The 20,356-nt window shown below is 39.9% G+C and overlaps 1 protein-coding gene across 5 annotated transcripts in view; it reads right to left on the minus strand.

Moving 5' to 3' along the window:
• Positions 1–6,745: 6,745 nt before the first annotated feature.
• The window catches only part of MAEA (macrophage erythroblast attacher, E3 ubiquitin ligase), a 112,899-nt gene continuing 99,288 nt past the window's right edge, over positions 6,746–20,356 (minus strand). For all 5 annotated transcript variants that reach the window (XM_077815960.1, XM_077815956.1, XM_077815959.1 and 2 more), the window contains 4 exons: positions 17,857–17,965; positions 9,298–9,431; positions 8,342–8,537; positions 6,746–7,930 (listed from right to left, as the gene is read on the minus strand). In XM_077815960.1, coding sequence (XP_077672086.1) covers positions 7,835–7,930; positions 8,342–8,537; positions 9,298–9,431; positions 17,857–17,965 — 535 coding nt within the window. In that variant the 3' untranslated portion in view covers positions 6,746–7,834. The remainder of the gene's footprint in view (positions 7,931–8,341; positions 8,538–9,297; positions 9,432–17,856; positions 17,966–20,356) is intronic.

Below are 20,356 nucleotides of genomic sequence, written 5' to 3' on the forward strand. Positions count from 1 at the left end.
ATAGGGTTGAAGCGCAGGGCCCCGAACCCCACTACCCAGGGCTGAAGCCGAAGCCTGAGCAATTTAACTTCGTGGGGCCCCCCGTGATGTGGTCTTAATGCTGCCTCCATTAGGATAAATTTCAGTCTGGTGTCTATCTTTTTGGTGCAGGCCTCAAGTCCTTACAGATCTTATAGCACTCCTGCAGGTGAGCTTCTCCCAGGCACTTCAGGTGTTGCTCACAGGCTTGTAGCATGAGACACAAGGTTTAAAACCTGGAGACACAGGCATGCCCTGGCAACGGGCAGAGAATAACGCTGCTAAACAGAGTTCCGCTAACCTATCGTAGAATCATAGAATATCAGGGTTGGAAGGGACCTCAGGAGATCATCTAGTCCAACCCCCTGCTCAAAGCAGGACCAATCCCCAATTAAATCATCCCAGCCAGGGCTTTGTCAAGCCTGACCTTAAAAACTTCTAAGGAAGGAGATTCTACCATCTCCCTAGGTAACGCATTCCAGTGTTTCACCACCCTCCTAGTGAAAATTTTTTTCCTAATATCCAACCTAAACCTCCCCCACTGCAACTTGAGACCATTACTCCTTGTCCTGTCATCTTCTACCACTGAGAATAGTCTAGAACCATCCTCTTTGGAACCACCTCTCAGATAGTTGAAAGCAGCTATCAAATCCCCCCTCGTTCTTCTCTTACCTATCTATCTATTAACAATAACTTTACTACTATGAACAAGAGGTAACTATATATAATAAAGAGAAAAGTCCACTGAGAGTGTATTTGCAGATTGCAAGGACAAAGTAGTTCCAGTAGGTGTCAGCGACCGTCACGGGCAGTAAGAAGGAACTGAGGTGGCTGTGGGTCAGCAAGGCCCTTTATATTGGCACTATGATCACGTGACTCTAGGGAGTACAGAGCCTACCCGATGGATACCATTGAGGGACAATTTTCCAGTGGCTGTATTCCTCTATATGGTGACTGGCAGGAGTCAGGATTGCAAATTGACATTTCTGTTGACTCTGAATAGCCTCGGTTTTCCATAAAGCTTCCCATTTTATCACTTGGATAGCGGGGAACTGATCTGTCTGAGTGTCTGATCCCAAGGACCAAAGCCCCATACACCAGCATGAAATAGATTTGAATCTTATTTTCTTTTCTCCTCTCTTTCCATGGAGAATCCCTTAGAATCGATTTTTAAGTTGAGAGGGACCATACTTGAAATACTGTTCACCCATGTTAGCGTTGCTTGTGAAAGCACACGTGGCACGTGGGGTGCCAGATGACAGTTTGTATTTATTTTTGTTGGCCTGATACCATCTGAGAGTTTTCATGCCCAAAGGAGGGGGCTGAGACTACACCTGCTGAGTGCTGGCTGCTTCTGAAGGCCTGTCCAGGACATCACTCTTTACAGATGAAAATCTCCCTCGGTTAAAAACACCAAGGCCCTGACCACTGAGGAAAATAGACTCAATCTTCTGTGTGTACCACTCAATATTTAAATCTGGTATCAGTACAAGGGACACTTCTAGCCTTATAAAATGGAAACCAAAAAAGAAAGAAAGGAAGAAATATTGTGTTGAGGCCCTTGATTATAGGCTGATTCTTCCCATATCTGGGCTGCTGTCCCTCTCACAACTCCATAGCTATCTGCTGAGGGTAGGAAGCGGTGAGGCATGGCACCATGCCACAAAAGGTAGAAACAACAATCTGGACCTTAGGGCAGGGTATGGTGACTTTCAGCAGCAGCTGGGAACATCAGCCCAGTATTGTCTCTGAAGTATAAAAATATCATTAGGAAGGCCAAAAAAGAATTTGAAGAACAGCTAGACAAAGACTCAAAAAGTAATAGCGATTTTTTTTAAAAAGTACATTAGAACCAGGAAGCCTGTTATAGATAGAAGTGGCACCTGAGGGTGCACGTTAGGCCTGAATACCCTTCCTGCATTGGCAGCATCCATACGGTGTCATCCATGATCCACAGCGAAATGGAGGAGGGAGGCAGTTGAGTTCCAGTCAGAAAAGTAGCTGCTGGAGTAAGTTATAGGGAACCCAGGTGCAATCCTCTACATGGTGCATTGCCCTTCTGGCTTCACTCCCTTCATGAAGATGGGAAAGGACAAGTGACTTGCCCTGGAGCCTATTCTTGTCCAATCCCGACTGCCTCCTCTCCTGATTGGGGAGTGTGTTTGTGTGTGTGTGTGGGATGGGGGCAGCAAGGCAACCCCAGTCAGTCTGAACTGTGAGGGAAACTGCACTCTGCCCAGCAGAGCTCCCCCATGGGACAGTAGGGGAAGGAAAGAGAGGACAGGACAAAGAGATCCATCCTTTTGTCTCTCCACATCGCTCTCTCCCTGAAGCCAACAGGGGCTCCAGCCACTGCAAAGGCCTCAAAAGGGGAAGCAGAGTTGAGAGGACAAATTCCCACAAATTTAAATTCAGCCTGGGACTGCTAGGAAGCAGACATTACTAAACTGAATTGTTAGTCTAAAACTTTGGAATTTCCCTCGGAAAAAGCTCTGCAGCAGGGAGGTCTGGGCGAGCTGCCAGCTGCTGTGGGGCAGAAAAAACCGAGGGAACTTCAGGAAGTGTGGCACGCTGCCAGGACCAACCAGCCTGGTTCCAGCTCCAAAGTGCAAGCAGGTTGAAGTACCCATTGTAATGGAGCTGTGAATCTTAGCATTCAGAGTCCTCTCCTGCACCCACCTGACTTGAAAAATGAACAAAGGGCCATCAGAAGAAACCAAGTACCACCACACACAAACCTCTGGGTTTTGGCTGAGAGAGGGGATTCTCCACCACTGAGCTTAGGAAACAGGAAATGAGAAGGGTCTCAAAGGCATTTGAGGGGAGATTTAGAATAGAGCAGGCCTGAACCAGGAATTTCCAGTTCACAGGAAATGTAAAAACAAAACCAATTTCTTTTAAAGTGTCTGTGAATTGGAAATTCCAGAAAGTGTTTGTTTTGGAAACTCTGACTCATTACATGGAGCTGGGCTCCTACATTTAGTGCCCTGGCTGGAGCTGGGGCTGCCAGGCTGCGGGCTCAGCAGGAGGGCAGTTCGCATGAGTAGGCTGCCCTGTTCCAGGATTCCCAGCAACTTTAGGAAACTAGGCAAGTTTCTGTTGGAACCCTGCTTGTGATTTGATGAGTTTGCTGAACCTGAGGTGTTTCTGTGAACATTTTTGGCATTTTCTGGAGTTTATGTTCATTGACACTCCAATCAAGGTGGATAAAAATGGATATTTAAAAAAAAAATTGGACTTTTAAAGATTAAATACATTTAAAAAGCTTTAATATTAAATTTGAAATTGACAACCTGTTAAAGCCTAAAGTTACTGTAATCTACTAAATATCATTTAAATAAAAAAAAGTGCTACCTCAAGGAGCTATCCTCAAATTATGAGTTAAAGGGTGCTGCTTTTTAAATTATATACAGAATCAGGGTGTAAACATCTTTATCTTTTGAGATAAACTCAAGCTTTATCAATGGGACACAAAGCTTGTGTCCCCTCTTCCAGTGTATGAATAAGAACCAGGTGGGAAAGGATAGGATCTATATCTAAAAACTTGAAGAATGGGAGGCCTGATTCTCAAACATTTAAGTGCCTAAACATGCAGATAGATGCCCAGTGGGATTTTCAAAAGTACCCAAACAGGTTAGGTGCCTAACTTCCATTTCAATGTACACGCGTTGGGGTTTTTTGTATTTATTTATTTGGTGAGGGAGGAGTCTGAAATTGCTTTTGATTCATTAAAAAAACCAACCCTTTCCTTCACCACTCTCACCTATCGTAGTGTGCAGCAATAATCCGTCAAAGACAACAAAACACAGTTTTATTTGGATCTCAGCAACGCTGCTCTTTCAGAGAGGCTTGTTAATGAGTAATGTGCTAACTCTCCAAAAGGCAGAACGCACTGAACTCACAGTGCTTCAATTTCTGCTTCAGTGGGTTGCCACCTGGCTGGTCTTTGACAAGCCTGGCTGGTTTTAATACTACCTTGCTGGTTGCCTGTCAGAAGTAAGGTGCTGGTTATTTTGCTGAGTGGACAGCCAGCCAACCGTGCCTGGCACACTCTTAACTACCAGCTATGCTTGTGACAGCTGGGAGTGGGCTGAGGCCACCAAGTACCCATGTCCTGTTCCGTGTGGGCAGCTTGCCTGGGGCAGATACCAGCCAATGGGAGAATTGGCACCCTAGTCCTACCCCCAAATATTAATTAGCTTTCCACGAACTCAATCCCTCCCCATGATTTCCCCCAGGCCCAGGACCTAGCCCCACCCACAGAGCAGCTGGTTTTTCTATGCCTCAGAGTTGGCAACCCTAGGTTCACACTAACATTAGGACTACCACACGATCAACAAAAATTAATTGTGATTAAGCATGCAATAAAAACATTCATTGCGATTAATTGTGCTGTTAATCGCACTGTTAAAAGAATATTTAAATAAGTGTCATTTTTGGATGTTTTCTACATTTTCAAATATATTGATTTCAATTACAACAAAATACGAAGTGTCAAGTGCTCACTTTATATTTATTTTTGATGACATATTTGCACTGTAAAAAACAGAATAGTATTTTTCAGTTCACCTAATACAAGTACTGCAGTGCAATCTCTATCATGAAAGTTGAACTTACAAATGTTGAATTATGTACAAAAAAACCCTTGCATTCAAAAATAAAACAATATAAAACTGGACAAACAAGTTTGTTTACATTTGCAGAACATAATGCTGCCTGCTTCTTATTTACAATGTCACCTGAAAATGAGAACAAGTGTTTGCTTGGCACTGGTGTAGCCGGCATCGCAAAATATTTACATGCCAGATGCGCTAAAGATTTGTATGTCCCTTCATGCTTCAACCACCATTCCAGAGGACATGCGTCCATGCTGGTGACGGGTTCTGATCAATAACAATCCAAAGCAGTGCAGACCATGCCTGTTCATTTTCATCATGTGAGTCAGATGCCACCAGCAGAAGGCTGATTTTCTTTTTTGGTGGTTTGGGTTCTGTAGTTTCTGCATCAGAGTGCTGCTCTTTTAAGACTTCTGAAAGCATGCTCCACACCTCGTCCCTCTCAGATTTTGGAAGGCACTTCAGATTCTTAAATCTTGGGTCAAGTGCTATAGCTATCTTTAGAAATCTCACATTGGTATCTTCTTTGCATTTTGTCAAATTTGCAGTGAAAGAGTTCTTAAAATGAACATGTGCTGGGTCATCATCTGAGACTGCTATAACACGAAATATATGGCAGAATGCAGGTAAAACAGAGCAGGAGATATACAATTCTCCCTGCAAGGAAGTTCAGTCACAAATTTAATTAACGCATTATTATTTTAACAAGTGTCATCAGCTTGGAAGCATGTCCTCTGGAATGGTGGCCGAAGCATGAAGTGGCATAAGTCTCTTCAGCACATCTGGCATATAAATATCTTGCAACGCCAGCTACAACATTGTCATCTGAACACCTTTTCTCACTTTCTGGTGACACTAATTAAGGAGTGGGCAGCATTATCTCCTGTAAATGTAAAAAACCTTGGTTCTCTTAGCGATTGACTGAACAAGAAGTAGGACTGAGTGGACTTGTAGGCTCTAAAGTTTTACATAAGTTTTACATTGTTTTTGAGTGCAGTTATGTCACAAAAAAAAAAAAATCTACATTTGTAAGTTGCCCTTTCATGATAAAGAGATTGCACTACAGTACTTGTATGAAGTGAATTGAAAAATACTATTTCATCAATTTTATAGTGCAAATATTTGTAATAAAAATATAAAGTGATCACTGTACACTTTGTATTCTGTGTTGTAACTGAAATAGATATATTTGAAAATGTAGAAAAACTTCCAAAAATATTTAATAAATTTCAATTAGTATTCCATTGTTTAACAATGCAATTAATAGGGATTAATTTTTTTGAGTTAATCGTGTGAGTTAACTGCGATTAATTAACAGTCCTAACATATATTGATACTTATATGTATTTACGAATTACCCATGCAGCACCTTTGTCCATTTCCCTCTGCCTCCGACAGGAGTGCATCTCTCTGCTACTTCCAGAAACACTTCCTCAGCAGACACCGGGTGAAACTAAAGATATTTCCAACAAGAGGGCAAGAAAATAGGATTCGCTGCCAAATTTACACCTATTTACACCTATGTGATACAATAATTGCAATTACAATTATGTGCATCAATAGTGTGTGTGTTTAAACACTCCATTCTCAGCACCTCTCTCAAGGTTCCCGCTGTATCTACCCCCTTCCACAGACTGGCTGCCACATACAGGATTAGAATCCGTAACTGTGAAACATTGCAGATGCCACACAACTGCATTTTCTTGGAAGGAAGTGCTGTTCAGAAATGCTTAAGGAACTATTGTGTTGATATATCCTCCAAAAGCAGTTTAACAGACCACCAGAATATCAGACAATCCTGAGGAAATGCTGGATGGTGTTTGGATAAGGCTGTGAATTATAGCACTTTTTTAAAAATCATATACAGAGTGACAATTTTAAACTAATCATGGTGATCTTTTCAGGTTGCTCAGTTTTAAAAGCTTGAGGAAAATTGTTATGACTAAAGATTCTCCTTAATTTTTTTCCACAAGATGACTGCTAAAGAAGGGGAACTTCCATTTTCAGAGATGTCCTTATAAAATGGGAAAGAAACTTGTTTGCATTATAAATACAAAGCAGCTTTATAATTTTGTATCATTAAGAAATGGAAAACAATTTTTATTAACAGGTTTTACATGTACAGTCTTTTATTAGCTAATCAACATCAACATGCAAAAATAAGCGCTAAATACAAACCTCTACAATATGGTTTTGTTTAAACTACAATGGTTTATTCTCTTGAAAAGTCATAAGGGTGTGTTCTGTAGTAATTAAAACTGAACTATTAGTTTCAGTAATGAATACTATTTAGACCCTAAAATTATGTAATCATCCTGCAAGGCATCTTCCAAAACTTTGCCCAACACTTAAGGATACCAGCTGATTTTCATGTGAGTACATTCTCAAAGCAAGAAATAAGGCAGTAGCACTAATGATTTGATATTGAACCCTATGCACATAACTAATAACTTTAGAAGGACTTTAACACTATGGTAAACTGGAAAAAGAACATCCAAACAAGCAGTGTATTTTGCCTGAAATGTTCTCAGTTCCTCTTGATATTTATGCAACCTCCTTAAAAAATTTGGTTTTGGGGGAAAAAAAAAGATTTCATACTCCTTCAAACCAGTCTCTCATTGATCCTCCAGTGAAGCCAGTCTTGTGTCAATGACATCAGTATCTTCCCATGGAACTAATTATAACGACCCATTTCAGGATTATTACTTCACAAGAGGATCAGAAAAGAAGGCAAAGAGCAGCTTAAAGGAGAACACACTCGTATTAACTGAAATCTTCGATAATTAACAAAAGGGCCTTGGACAATTGTGAAAAACGGAGGGAAGGAAAATGGATTTAGTTTCAAATCTATTGTAATGTTTCCCCCAGTGCAAATGTCCATCTTTAAAGAAAATTCTCCTTTGAAAGATGAAAGTATTTTTGAGATGAGTCCAATTTTTGACCTTATGTTACAAAACGCTAACAATCAAAATTTGTTTTATTTTCAAGTACAAACTTAAGTCATGTTTCCTCTCTTTTTAAGAGTGTGTACTGTTGCTCATTGATCTTTGGTCGCAAGAAACAATAATGCCACCGACAGGACTGATCCCCAAGGTGGCAGATTTTGCTTCTTTGCCACACATAAGGCCCCCCTTCTCCAGGGCATGCCAATAAATCCTGTGTCAAAATTCCAGCGGCATTTCATCATGTATTTTATGGACCTACATGATATAGACTTTCTCAGCTTGTGAGAAGTTGAAGACTTCTTTGGTTCTTGGGCAAATTACTTTGTCATCTTGACGAATAGAAAGCAGGGACTGAAAAAAGAGCCATGAAAAGTGATCAGATTTTGAACAATAAACATAACTGGTCAATACATTAACTTTCAACAGTTAATGAACAAAATGTATGCTGTTTGTAGTAGCTACTTTATAATGTAAAGATCTTTCACAAAAACCTTGCTCAGTAACTTTTCGTGTTTAAGAGTTAAAGATTCATCCCAACCCCATTTGGTTTCAGATTTAAATTCATATTTAATAATTTCCTGATCAAATAATAAAAATAAAGTCTCTTAAAACAATGTTGTGGAACCAATAGTTCACCCCATCCTTTAAACATACAAGATGCCTCAGGTTTGCCTTCCGACAAATTCAAGAGCTCTCATATGCTACAGGATGTACACCCACCAGCCGCTCAGACTTCCAGGAGTCCCTACACAAAACACTTACATTGTATCCATAGACATATCCATTTGGCAACATCATGGGAGGATTATTTTCATTCATTACATCCCCTGAAATCTTGCAGACTAGTCGGGAGTTGGCACAATGTGCCATAGGCAGAGGCTGAGCCAGCTTGTTCAGAGATTTGCTACACACAGGGCAGTCTGGGTTTTTTGAACTGCCATCCTCTTTATAACACTGTCTGTATAACAGCACGTCAAAGAACAATAGTCATCGAATGAGTCAAGAGTTAATTTGTTAGGGCACTGAGTGAAAATGGCTGATAAGTTATTTGCTGTGTACACGACGTATGTATTCTTATGCAATTTACAGAACTTCAGTGACCCATGAGTTTCTTTGTTTCAACTTCACAATCATATAAAGGGTAACTGATTTTGTACATTTCAGAACAAAAACAAAACAAAAAAACAAGAGTAAGCAGCAAAGGGGTGAAGCTTCTGATGTGGGAGAGGGATCTGCAAGAATCTTGTCTATTGCAAGTATGAAGGCCATGGTCAGAATTCCTATTTTAAATGTTCTGAGGGAGGGACTGGTTAAGAAATTCAAAGATTTAGCACACTTCCTTGTATATTCACATACTCTTTACCCTAGCGCATTGTATTTTATGATAATAAAAGGAATTCTTTTTAAATTCTGATTCTAATCAACATCTACTGCAAATGTATTATTCCTAGGTCAAACTAGACCGCCAGCCAACTATAACGTGTATACACTGTATGTAGCATCTGTTGTATTTTGGGGATTTTTTTTGCATTTTGTTTTTAATTGCCTCCATCTGTTTTTACTAAAGTTTTTGTTTTAGCAGAGATATGCCCATTTGTACTCATATTTTACAAATGAAAAGTGAAAGTATTCAAATTTCACATATATTCCTCAAAAAGTTTGTCTACAAGGGATTTTTTTTAATGCTTTTCACATTGGTATTCTGCATTAAAGGATACGGTGTTTTTATAGCTGAAAGGCCTGCCTGGAGTGTTATAGTAAAAACAGAATTGTTCCCCAGCTGATGTAGTCTGTAATTATCATATCTAAACTGCTGAATCAGCATTCTCCATCGTGCAGGGTCCAAGAGATCCTGTTCGAAAAAGCACAGCTGTAAGTATTTTCAATATAGTTCTTGCAGAAAACTGTTTTAAAGTAGCAAATTACATACCACTCCCCCATGACTGAAATTAACATAAAATAAAGAGATAGCACCTTATAGCACTGGTGTATTAGGAAAAAATAAAAAATGTTCTTACAAAAAAAGTCTCAGCTTTAAAACACGCTTTCCACTTTATACATGTAAATGCAATTGTATAAATATAACACCTTGGCTCAAAGAAAATGCTATAGTTTATATGGGACACACAACAGAATCAATTTATAGAACAGGTTTGAGAAAATGATTGTTCTCAAAGATGCTTTGTATATGTGCAACAGTACATACACTCATCCTTGCCCCCACCAAAAACAATGATCTGTGGGTGGTTCTAGATATGTTTGACTCCTTTTCTATTAAAGGAGATTATACAAACTCTTTAATGCCCGCTACCATTGTTAGTATTTAATTTTCTGGAATGTTGGCCCATTTATTAAACAAAATTAATGCTCTGGAATGTCTATTTTAAAGCCAGAAAACAAATGTCTGTTGAAAAGGCATGAACTTTTCCATGTCAAGTCAGGCTAACCCTGCTGATGCTTGTTTGCAAGACAGGACTACATGGATGGTAACAAACAGTCTAATGCAGGCCATACAGCTCAATCTTTTTTTAAGCATTAAAATTCAACAGGAAGGTTGTTTAGTTTCAGAGAAAAGCCTTTGTTAATTTGAAAGCTTAGCATAACTTTGGTTTAGAGAAAACGTATGGTATGAGTTTGTTTCTGTTTAAGAATTCCCCTCCTCCCCCCGCATCCTTACAAGTACATTGTAACCCTGTGGAGTGCATATATAAAAAAAACCCAGTAATTACAAAGCAGTTCATTTTCATGAAAATAAGACAGGGACGTTACACTTCATAACGGGAGTTCTTTGAGAAGCGTGGTCCCTATCTGTATTCCACATGTGCTCCATGTGCCTGAGACCAGAGAATTCTAGCAAAGAGTGTCTGTTGGCGTGACCCTTGCTCTCCTCATGCTCCATTCTGAGGGTATATAAAGGAGCAGTGCGGACCGATGCCTCTCCATTTCTTCCTTACCACAAATCAGAGACTATCTGAAGCAGAGGGGAAGGAGGGCAGGTAGTGGAATACAGATAAGGCCCACGCATCCTGAAGAACTCCAGTTACAAAGGTAAGTAACTTCATTTTCTTCTTTGAATGCTGGTCCTTGTGTGTGTTCCACTGTGAGTGAATGACAAGCATTACCCAGTGGGGGAGGTGTGAGGCTACAGGTGGTACAGAATCCTAGAAATACAGGGCTGGAAGGAACCTCAAGAGGTCAAGTCCAGCCCCCTGTGCTGAGACATGACCGAGTAAACCTAGACCATCCCTTTCAGGTGTTTGTCCAACTTCTTCTTTAAAAAACTCCAATGAGGGGATTCCACACTTGGAAGTCTGTTCCAGAGTTTAACTTCCTTTGTAGTTAGAGATTTATGCGCATCCCAGTTTCCTCGGTCATGCAAGTGCTCTGCGCAGTGTGACTGTCCATGTGAGCCCCCCACCCTATCACACAGGCATCTGAGACACCCTGTTGGATATGGGCAGGTGGGAAAGGAACGCCCACGCACAATTTTGCTAGATCCTTCCACGGGGTCAAAGGGGCCCTTACCATGGTGGGGATTGTCACTACAGTGTTCACGCTGTGTATGCTCGGTAAAAATACTGTTAGAAGCCAATCCTACTTGCAGCAGAGGTGCAATCTGACGAAGGGTGTTATATAAGTACATCATGCCATGTAATCCAGGAGAGAGAGAGAAATCTGGTCTGATGTTTGAAAATTGTGCATGATCTCATCCATCAGTCTGCCCATGTCTTGGAATCGGTCGATGAGATAAGCCCTTGCTTTTACTGTGTCTAAGGTAGTTCCTAAGAAATGCAGAGACTGGGCTGGAGTCAGGGTAGACTTGTCCATGTTCATTGAGATTCTCAGAGACGTTAGGAGATGGAGCAGTGATGATAGTGAAGCTACAGCTTCTGGACGTGTTCTGCCTGTAAGCAGCCAGTCATCTAGATATGGGAAGATGGTGGAGCTGCCCTGTATGAGTTGTGCTGCTACTACAGAAAACACTTTGTGAAGTGGATGCAGTTGCTAAACAGGAAGGGAATACCCTATATTGATAGCGGTTGAGACCCATCACAAATCTAAGGAATCTTCTGTCAGCAGGGTGAATATTGACATTCAGGGAAGGGTGGGAAGATAAGAACTCTGCTCCCTTAGCTGGGACAAAGTACTGCTTTTCTACCCTCTTTGGGTAGGGACGCAGGTAGCTGGTATTTGCCATATAGTTCTTACCAGTTCCTGTATGGCCTCATTGACTGGGAGTGCCGTTCAGGCAGATTTCATGGCTATAGGATGTCCAGGAGCTTGTGTTGTGAGCCCTGGACCACCTCTAAAGGAATATGGAGCTCTTGTGCCACACTCTGAAGTGGTGCTTGGAACTGTTTGTGGCTGTCCTGAGGAGATGGCTGCATCTCATTGTCTGTTGCCGCTGGAGTCAGTGTAAAGGGACTCTTAATAATCAGTAGTTCTTTATGGGGCTCTGATGGTATTGCTGGTGAAGGAGCTTCTGACCACGTGGTCAGCATCGGACAATTCAGTCCTTCAGTGCCCAGTACTGTGTCTTAGTTGGTGCCATGGTCGGTGTTTGATGACGATGCAGCAAATGGTATTGAAGGAGCTTTCATTCTATATGCCTTCGATCACAGCCAGACGGCTTAGGAGGACTTAACTCCTTGTGTCCCATGTGCGAGGACTTGCCCGACCTGGATGAGGTTGGGAAGTGATCCCTTCTCTTAGTAAATCTAGGAGGGGGATCTGTTTTTATGATTAGGAGAGTGCCCCATACTCACATGACAAGTGACCCAGACAAAGGGTCCTTCACTCTAGTCATTCCCACTCCTCAGTCAGACACCAAGCTAAGAGGCGCACTTCTCTGTCACAGACTGACGTACAGGGAGGTCTATCCAGCCTGGAGCCTCATGGCACGTTCCATTAGGTGCTTCTGAAGCCAGAGTTCTCCTGCCTGCCATGTTTGACTGGGAAAGAAGTGTCAGATACTGCACTTAGCAGAGATATAAGTTTCTCTGAGGCAGCAGAGGCAGTACTGGTGATCACCGCTGACTGAAAATATGCAGGGGCAGGAGACACAAAGATTATGCCCAGGCTTTAAGAAAAGTCCCATGCTGGATTTCCCAAAGCAGGAATTCTAACTAATTACTAACCAAACTTACAAAAAACTATAAAAACCTTGATAATTTTTTTATGCAAATATTTCAAAGTGTCAGTTCTGAACACTGGAGTTTCCAAGCCAGGCCATACAGCGGAAAGAAGGAACTAGAGAGGTATTGGTCCACAGCGCCCCTTGTACCCTTGGCACAGAGCACAAGGAAAGCAAGAGTACAGGTGCAAACCAAGGGACACTACTTACTAGAATTCTCCATTCTCAGGTGCATGAAGTGCATATGTAACCATAGTAGAATACACAGAATGACCAGCATTTGCAGAACTGTACATTACTCACAAAAATAAAGTTTATTTTGTACTCGAAGATTCTGCCTAGAAATGTTCTGCAGCAAAATGAAAACATATTGCTTATTAGTTTCTCTCAACGAGTTTATTTATGTCACACAAAGCTAAGGAATTCATCTTTTTTTAAACATGCCTTCTCTCTCTTTGTATGTATAACCTACAGTTGCTGCCACATGAAGTCTCTTCTACAGTAGTCACATTTTAGAAATAAACTAAGCACATAGTGTATACAGGTGCGATATTCTACACATCATTTAGAAATGAAGAAATTTGGTATCAATGGAAATGGAATGAAGAAATAAACCACTATAAGGTAAGGATGACATCACCAGCTAGAAGACACTGCCACTAGTTTAAGTTTATTGCTTAAGAAATAGATTGTGACTACCTCACCATTTTAATAGTTATACAAAAAACTTCTCATTAAAGATTTTTAGCTCCATTACTGGGAGAAAAGGCAAAAAATGATCTGTCCCCAACTTTAGAAAATGGTCTCTGAACATGTTTTGCTATATGCAACTTTAAGGATATGTGATCATAACTGCTGGGCAATAATGCTTATATATCAAAAACTGCTTCCTTTGTCTTATAGCCAGCTGTATATTATATGTACAGTTCTATAGTTTTTCTGCCAAGAACAGAGACTCAGGAGGATACTGGAAGCAGATGAAATACACAGTACTCTGCCAAATAATTTAGCAGACTTTTGATAATCTAGTTTGGGCATCAACTTGTAGATCTCCCTTGAAATTGGGAAAGCTGTGGAAGGCTACAGTTTGCTGCCAAAGTAAGGACAAGGAAGGATTGCAGGTAGAGGCTTGCCCTTTACTTATGTTGTACCCAGATATCCTTTTGTATTGCCTGAATACAGAATTCCACAGCTAAACTAGAAGATGCTCTTGGGAGCTCTTTAGCCTAGTGATAAAATTCTGTCATCTTATTGCAGGAATGGTTGGGCTGAGTTCTCTACTTCTGATAACTTTATCCCCTCTGGAAATTCCTAAAATCATCTCTCCAAGAGATTACTTGTTTCTGGGGCTCACAAATATACCTCTGAAGAGTTAAAAAAAAAAAATTGTTTTTCGAAGGTACATGAGATTGTGTTGGGCATTTAGTATTTTAAAAAAATCCTAATTTCTGTACCAAATTGATGACTGTGCTACAAAGCAACAGAGGGGGATTTTCAAAGTTAGTGGGAGCCTAACTTCTCTTTGTGCCTATGAAAATCTCCCCTACATATATTTAGGCAGTAAGGTCAAACATTTCCAGCAAACTGCATGCCCAGTGATTTTGTCCTCTTCCTGGGTTATTGCTATGAGAAATCATTTTTGTTTAAATAGCTTTCCCCAGCTCCTCCTTCTCTGAGAGTACATGAACCCTGGCACATGGCTTATTACTGGTTAAAAAGGAAGAAATAGTTCTCTGTACCCCTTGTTAACATAGTCAACAAATCACTGGAGAAGACTTGAGGCTTCTGATACGTTGTTACTAGGAAGCTGTGAAGCTTTTCTGTGGTTGGCACTGTCACCTCTAAACAATGTTTGAAACCATTTCCAAAGCAATCTGCTACTTATGGAAAACAAGTAATATATAAAAATGGTCTCCTACCCCCTCTCCCAATTTGATGTCCCTTGCCCCACTTTATATTTAATGATTGATATACATTTTGATAGTGGATTCAGTAAGGGTGCACAGATTTTCTAGTGTCTTTAAATATCCTTTATAGTCTGCATCAATGTGACTATAATCTAGAAAAGTATTTTAAGATGTCAAAGAGGCTAAAGAAAAAAAAATCCTACTGAGTTAAAAGATGATCTGAATATTATTTCTTGGATACAAGTCAAATTCCAAAGATGTCTAATTAGGATTAATTCTAGGCACTTATAAAGTCAACAACAATGAAAAACCATCAAAATAGGCCCCAGAGTTGGGAGCAGGCACTGACATCTATACCAAAAGCAAAAAACACCACCCGCCCCCAAACATTCTTGTCAACATCCTTGTGGTGTGGTGGCTGCCCCACACAGATTGATGGAGGGTTAAAGCAGCCCTCAGGGAGGCTGTGCAAAACCCAACCAATAAGAGGAGGGCTTGTAGAGAGCCAATCAGGAGAAGGTTTGTTGGAACAGCCAATCAGGGCTAGGGAGGGCCATATAAGAAGGGTTGCTCAACAGAGCAGAGGCGGTCTCTCCCTGAAGTGGAAGGGAGAAGGACTGGCTGTCTTAGAGAAGTACCCTGGACAGGGCAGTGCTGGGCAGGGTCAGGGGACCAATAGGGAACTCGAGTCTGAGGACTGCTATACTGAGTCCCCTGATACAAATGGCCGGGAAGGGGCTAGGGCTACGCAGAAGTAGCCCAGGGAAATAGGTAGTGGGAACTGGAGGACCAGCTATGGGGTCTCTGGGTTGGGGCCCGGAGTAGTGGGCGGTCCTGGACCCCTCTGCCTTTTTCCCCCCTCACTTGCCAAGGGGGAGTGGCCAGTATTCAGACTGAAGTTTACACCTTGAGGTGCAGGGCTAGATCGAAGGCTGCAGTAGGCCACAGTGGCAAGCTGATGGATTACAGACAGCTGGTTCCCCCAGAAGGGAGGGGAAAGCAGAGTGGAGCACAGCTGCAGGGCCGTGCCCAGAAGAGGACACCGCAGTCTGGGGAGTGACGTAGGTTTTAGAGGTGGAACAGAAGTGATGGCAGTGAGACACAACTAGAGGAAGGTGCACTGGCAACCAAGAGTTAATTCCCAGCACAGCCAGCAGGAGGTGCCGAGGTGGTGAGTCCCGCGCCATCACAATCTTTATGTAGATTTTTATATAAAAATAATCCTTGAAGTAGTATTTGTTCAGTACAACAATCTGGCTGAACAAACACTAGAGCATCTCTTACATAAATCAGGAATGTAACCACTGGTTAGAGTCAGTGTGGACAAAAGCAGATTTAAATTTTTTTGGATTTTTATTTTTCGCTTTTTAAAAATAAATCTATTTAAAATTAAATTTGAAATAATGACAACCTATGTTAAGCCCGAAACATATTATAATTATTAATTATTTAAATTCAATACAAATAATATTAAGCACTATATGGTTGCTGTCAAGTTTCAAAGAAAGTCAAACAACTGAAGTGGTAGATTCACTGGCTAAGCACCTAGAACCACAGTTTGTTAAAGTGCTAAACCAACTTTTGACAGCAGTAGCCTCTTCTGCAGAGTATTTTCACCAGGTCAGTTTATTCAACCAGTTCAAGTCAGTCACTAATTCACTTGAAGTTGAGAAACTAGGAGTTGATTTTCAGTTTCCGTCCAAATGCAGCTCAACTCAGATTACAAGTAAAAAGTGAATTTAGTACATAAGAAATGTCATTCACCATTTTCTAATTAAAAATGTAAAACTTAAGCATGTATGTTAATCTATATAATTGCTTGAATATGTATTGATATTGCCTATCCTCATGGTTAGCAAAAAGCAGCACCAAATTTAGTGTAAAGGTTATATTTAGTTGCAAATCAAATGTGTTTTAATGATCACCAACCAATGAGTACCAACTTTTCTTTAGAAAAATGAAGTATAAAAGCCAAACAAGATTAAAATCCATGATTGAAAACTAGGTTTCTGACTTAATGATTAAAATTGGTGAGTTAAATCATGTAAATCACTTTGAGTTAAAAACAATCCACTCTGGGATTAGAGTATTTCTATAATGCCCGCAAGATATTAGAAAGCAAGTTGAGATTTGGCTAATAAGTGCACGTCTGCTCTTCCTGACTCTCAATTTATGAAAATGATCATTAACGAATTAGCACATAAAACCCTTTTTTTAAAAACTAATTTCCAGAAAAAAGCCTGCATCATAACATTTGCAGTGTCCTTTGTTCTGAGATATTTATTTATAGGGTCATAGTATAATATCATAGGAGTTTCTTTTCTTGTACCATCACATTCAAATTCTGCATTTCTCCAAACTGAGATTTGCAGCAAAAACACAGGCTCCACGAAGGTCTAAACTCTCTGCTTGTTCAGCTAAGCAGAGTTTCATGAAGATGCACATGCATTCTCCTTCTGGTAAATAAAAATGTCATCTTAAAAAATAAGTGCTTTACACTTTCTACCCAGTGGTATGGTTCAAGAGAGACTTCTGGAAGATGATCCAATCTGTTTTCTCTCAGGCCTTTGAAATTAACAAGGTTTTTTTTAAAATACTGTTACCAACACAGTAAGTTTTATTACTTATTTAAAGCATTTATTTACTAACTAAAATATTACTGAGTGTTTTGCTTTGTCTGTTCAGCTAAGATTTATACAAATGGCCAACAGCACAGCTATGTTCACTTATGTAAAATGAATTGTTTTATCATTTTCTATTTTCTTGTCTCGAATGTTGAGAAATACTATTTAGCAGGTTTTCCTTTTTGGCATGCAAAGGAGATAATCAAAACTTCTTTATAAATAGGAATGTAATGTAAAAGGTAATTAGGATTTGCAGGAAGTTTGTTGGTCATTGTTAACTCAAGTCTGGGTGTGGTTACTACCAGTAATTACTATATCTGTACACCTAGTTTTAATACTAGACAAATATTGTGTGTTTAGACACTTCCTGTTATCTCTCCACTCACAAAGTAATAGATTTAAAAATGCAATTAATAAAATGAACCTAGTTGGATTAATTTTTATCAGCAAAAATTATTAAAATTTAGGACTATAGTGGATATTTAATGGATATTTTACGATGGAGACTAAGCAGTGAAAATTAAACACAAGAATATTTCACATACAATTTATCAATATATTGTCCCAATGCTTACCTTGCAATTTTCAACCTGTTATAGATAGAAAAATTACCTTATAGGGGGAAATATGAGTGTCTGAAGGAAAGGCCAACATTCCCATCACTTGTCGGACCTCATCCAGCTGACTTCCTTCAGCCTGACTGAAATGCTTTCTTGCATGTCTGAAATATTGAATTTAGAACACTTGAATAAATATAAACTCATTTGAATGGATTTCTTATTGAAAGATAAATGCATTTACGTAATCTGTACAATGGATCTCCACAAAAAACAAAGAGGGTTTAACTGTAGATTATGCACTCTGTACACAAAATCCAAAGATGACAATGTGTTTAAAGTGCTTGAAAATACATCCCGCAGATTTGAATGCAAGAATGATTTTAATCTCAAAGAATTTATCCCATAACTTTCTAGGCTCCCCATGAATATTTCTCATCACAGCATGTATTCTATTACGGTAATACTTATGACACTCTATAAATATCAGTTACACAAACTCAGGAATTCCTTATATTCCTCTTGATTCTATCAGAGAGTCTAGATGTGTAATACTTTGTACACACAGTATGCATGAGAGGAATGAGGGGAGAAAAGAAGTATGAACCAAGCATTTCAAGTTATAATGTGTTTTCAAAAAAACAAATTTGTAATATCAGCATGTGGCTTGCTGGGACAAGACCATTACAAAAGCCATCCAGAAAACAAATCACCCATAACATGAGAGCATTTATTTAGTTTTGAACTACAGTGTCTTCAGAAAAAAAATCACTTCCAATGAGGACTATTACAAATCACATGTTAATATATAATAGTGTAAAATTAGTAAACCTTCAATAGGAACAGTTGTTCCATGCAGACATATGCAAGTAAACATTTAAAATATAGAACTTCATACAGGAAATTAATTACACACACGCACCCTGCTAAGTGTTTGAGTATTTAGAGGAGCAAGACAAAGTCTGAGCTACTGTATGCCTAAACAAAATTATGTTTGCAGTGTTGCTGTAGCCATGCTGGTCTCAGAATAAGACAGAGTGAAGCAGTATCTTTTATGAGACCAACCTCTCCTGGTGAAAAAGTTTTCGAGCTACACAGAATCTTCTTTCAGTTTGGGAAAGGTAATCAGAACATTATCAATTCGGACAAACATTAAGTGATGCCCTGCGTGACCAAATTTGTCTTTGGATTACACAATGACCAGATTGGGAAAAAGTTACTGATTGTATCAGTGTTTACATTCAAGAAGGCTGTTGAAGTAGCTATTATCATGGAAACCACATGGAAGAATCCTCTAATAATTTAGTGTGAACCGCAAAGACTACCACCTGAATAGGAAAGACTGAATAAAGTAAGGAATTTCTGTGTGGTCACTGTGCACAAACTATGCATTCGAGAAGGATTGCTGGGCACACTAGGTCATTTGCAGGAAGTGCAAGGAAGAAATGACACATTGCCATGACCTGTTGCACAGTTCAATGATCACCTAGCAACTGTCCATCCAAGAAGACACCTATGATGACTGAACCTAAGAATGAACGAAAGTTGGAGATTCATAATATGGAAAAAGGCAAAAGCCCTAGTGAAACTGACTAAGACCTAGCACTGCATGTGTTATCAGAAGTTGGCATAAGGATCACACCCTCGATTGAGGGAGTTCCTACAAGGATGGAGCTTGATATGGAAGCTACTGTTTCATTGACTTCTGCATCTACCTATCACCAGACTTTGTCACAAGTTCCTTTGGAAGAAACCTCCACTTATACCGTAGAAAAGTTAGTCCCAAAATGGATACTCCAGGTGAAAGTTCAACTAGATCAGTTGTTTTACCTTGGTATGTGGTTGAAAAGTATCCACCATTATTTAGCAGAGCTTGGCCTGAGAAGCACAAGGTGAACTGGACCAAGATCAAGGTGATCACAAAAACACCTCAAAACCTTCAAGAAACACTGGACAGACATGCCAAAAATTTTCAAAAAGAACTTGGACAGATGTGCAATGTGGCCATGAAGATCATTATGTCACGTCTGAGAGCCAGCCAAAGTATTTGCAAATTACTGCAATATTGCTGAATCCATTGGACATGTAACTGATGCCATGGGCTTAAGGAAATCGCCAGAGAAAGAAGGGATTCTTCAAGTTCTCTGGTGGTAGTGCATGTCACAGTTATATTCATTCTTAGGACTGATTAACTAACTACTCCAGTAAACTTCTGACTAATTCGGCGACAGTATTGGCACTTTTACATGAATTGTTACATGCCAAAAAAAAGGGAAAAGGGATTAAAGAACGTGAATGTGCATTTAAGAAAGCAAAGGAACTGACATCAGCCAATGTTCTTATGCACTTTGATGCCTCGCTACCATTGCAATTAGCTTGTGATGCTTCACCATATGATATGGGTGCAGTTTTTTCTAACATTTTTCCTAATGGCAAAGAGAAAGTAATTGCCTTCCTTTCACAAAGACTCACCGCACTTGAAGAACTATACACAAATGCAGCAAGAACTGTCCATCCATAATGCTCTCGGCATTATCTTCAAAATTTGGAAGTTC

The sequence above is a fragment of the Eretmochelys imbricata genome, chromosome 4 (assembly GCF_965152235.1).
Source record: "Eretmochelys imbricata isolate rEreImb1 chromosome 4, rEreImb1.hap1, whole genome shotgun sequence".
Lineage (NCBI taxonomy): Eukaryota > Metazoa > Chordata > Testudines > Cheloniidae > Eretmochelys > Eretmochelys imbricata.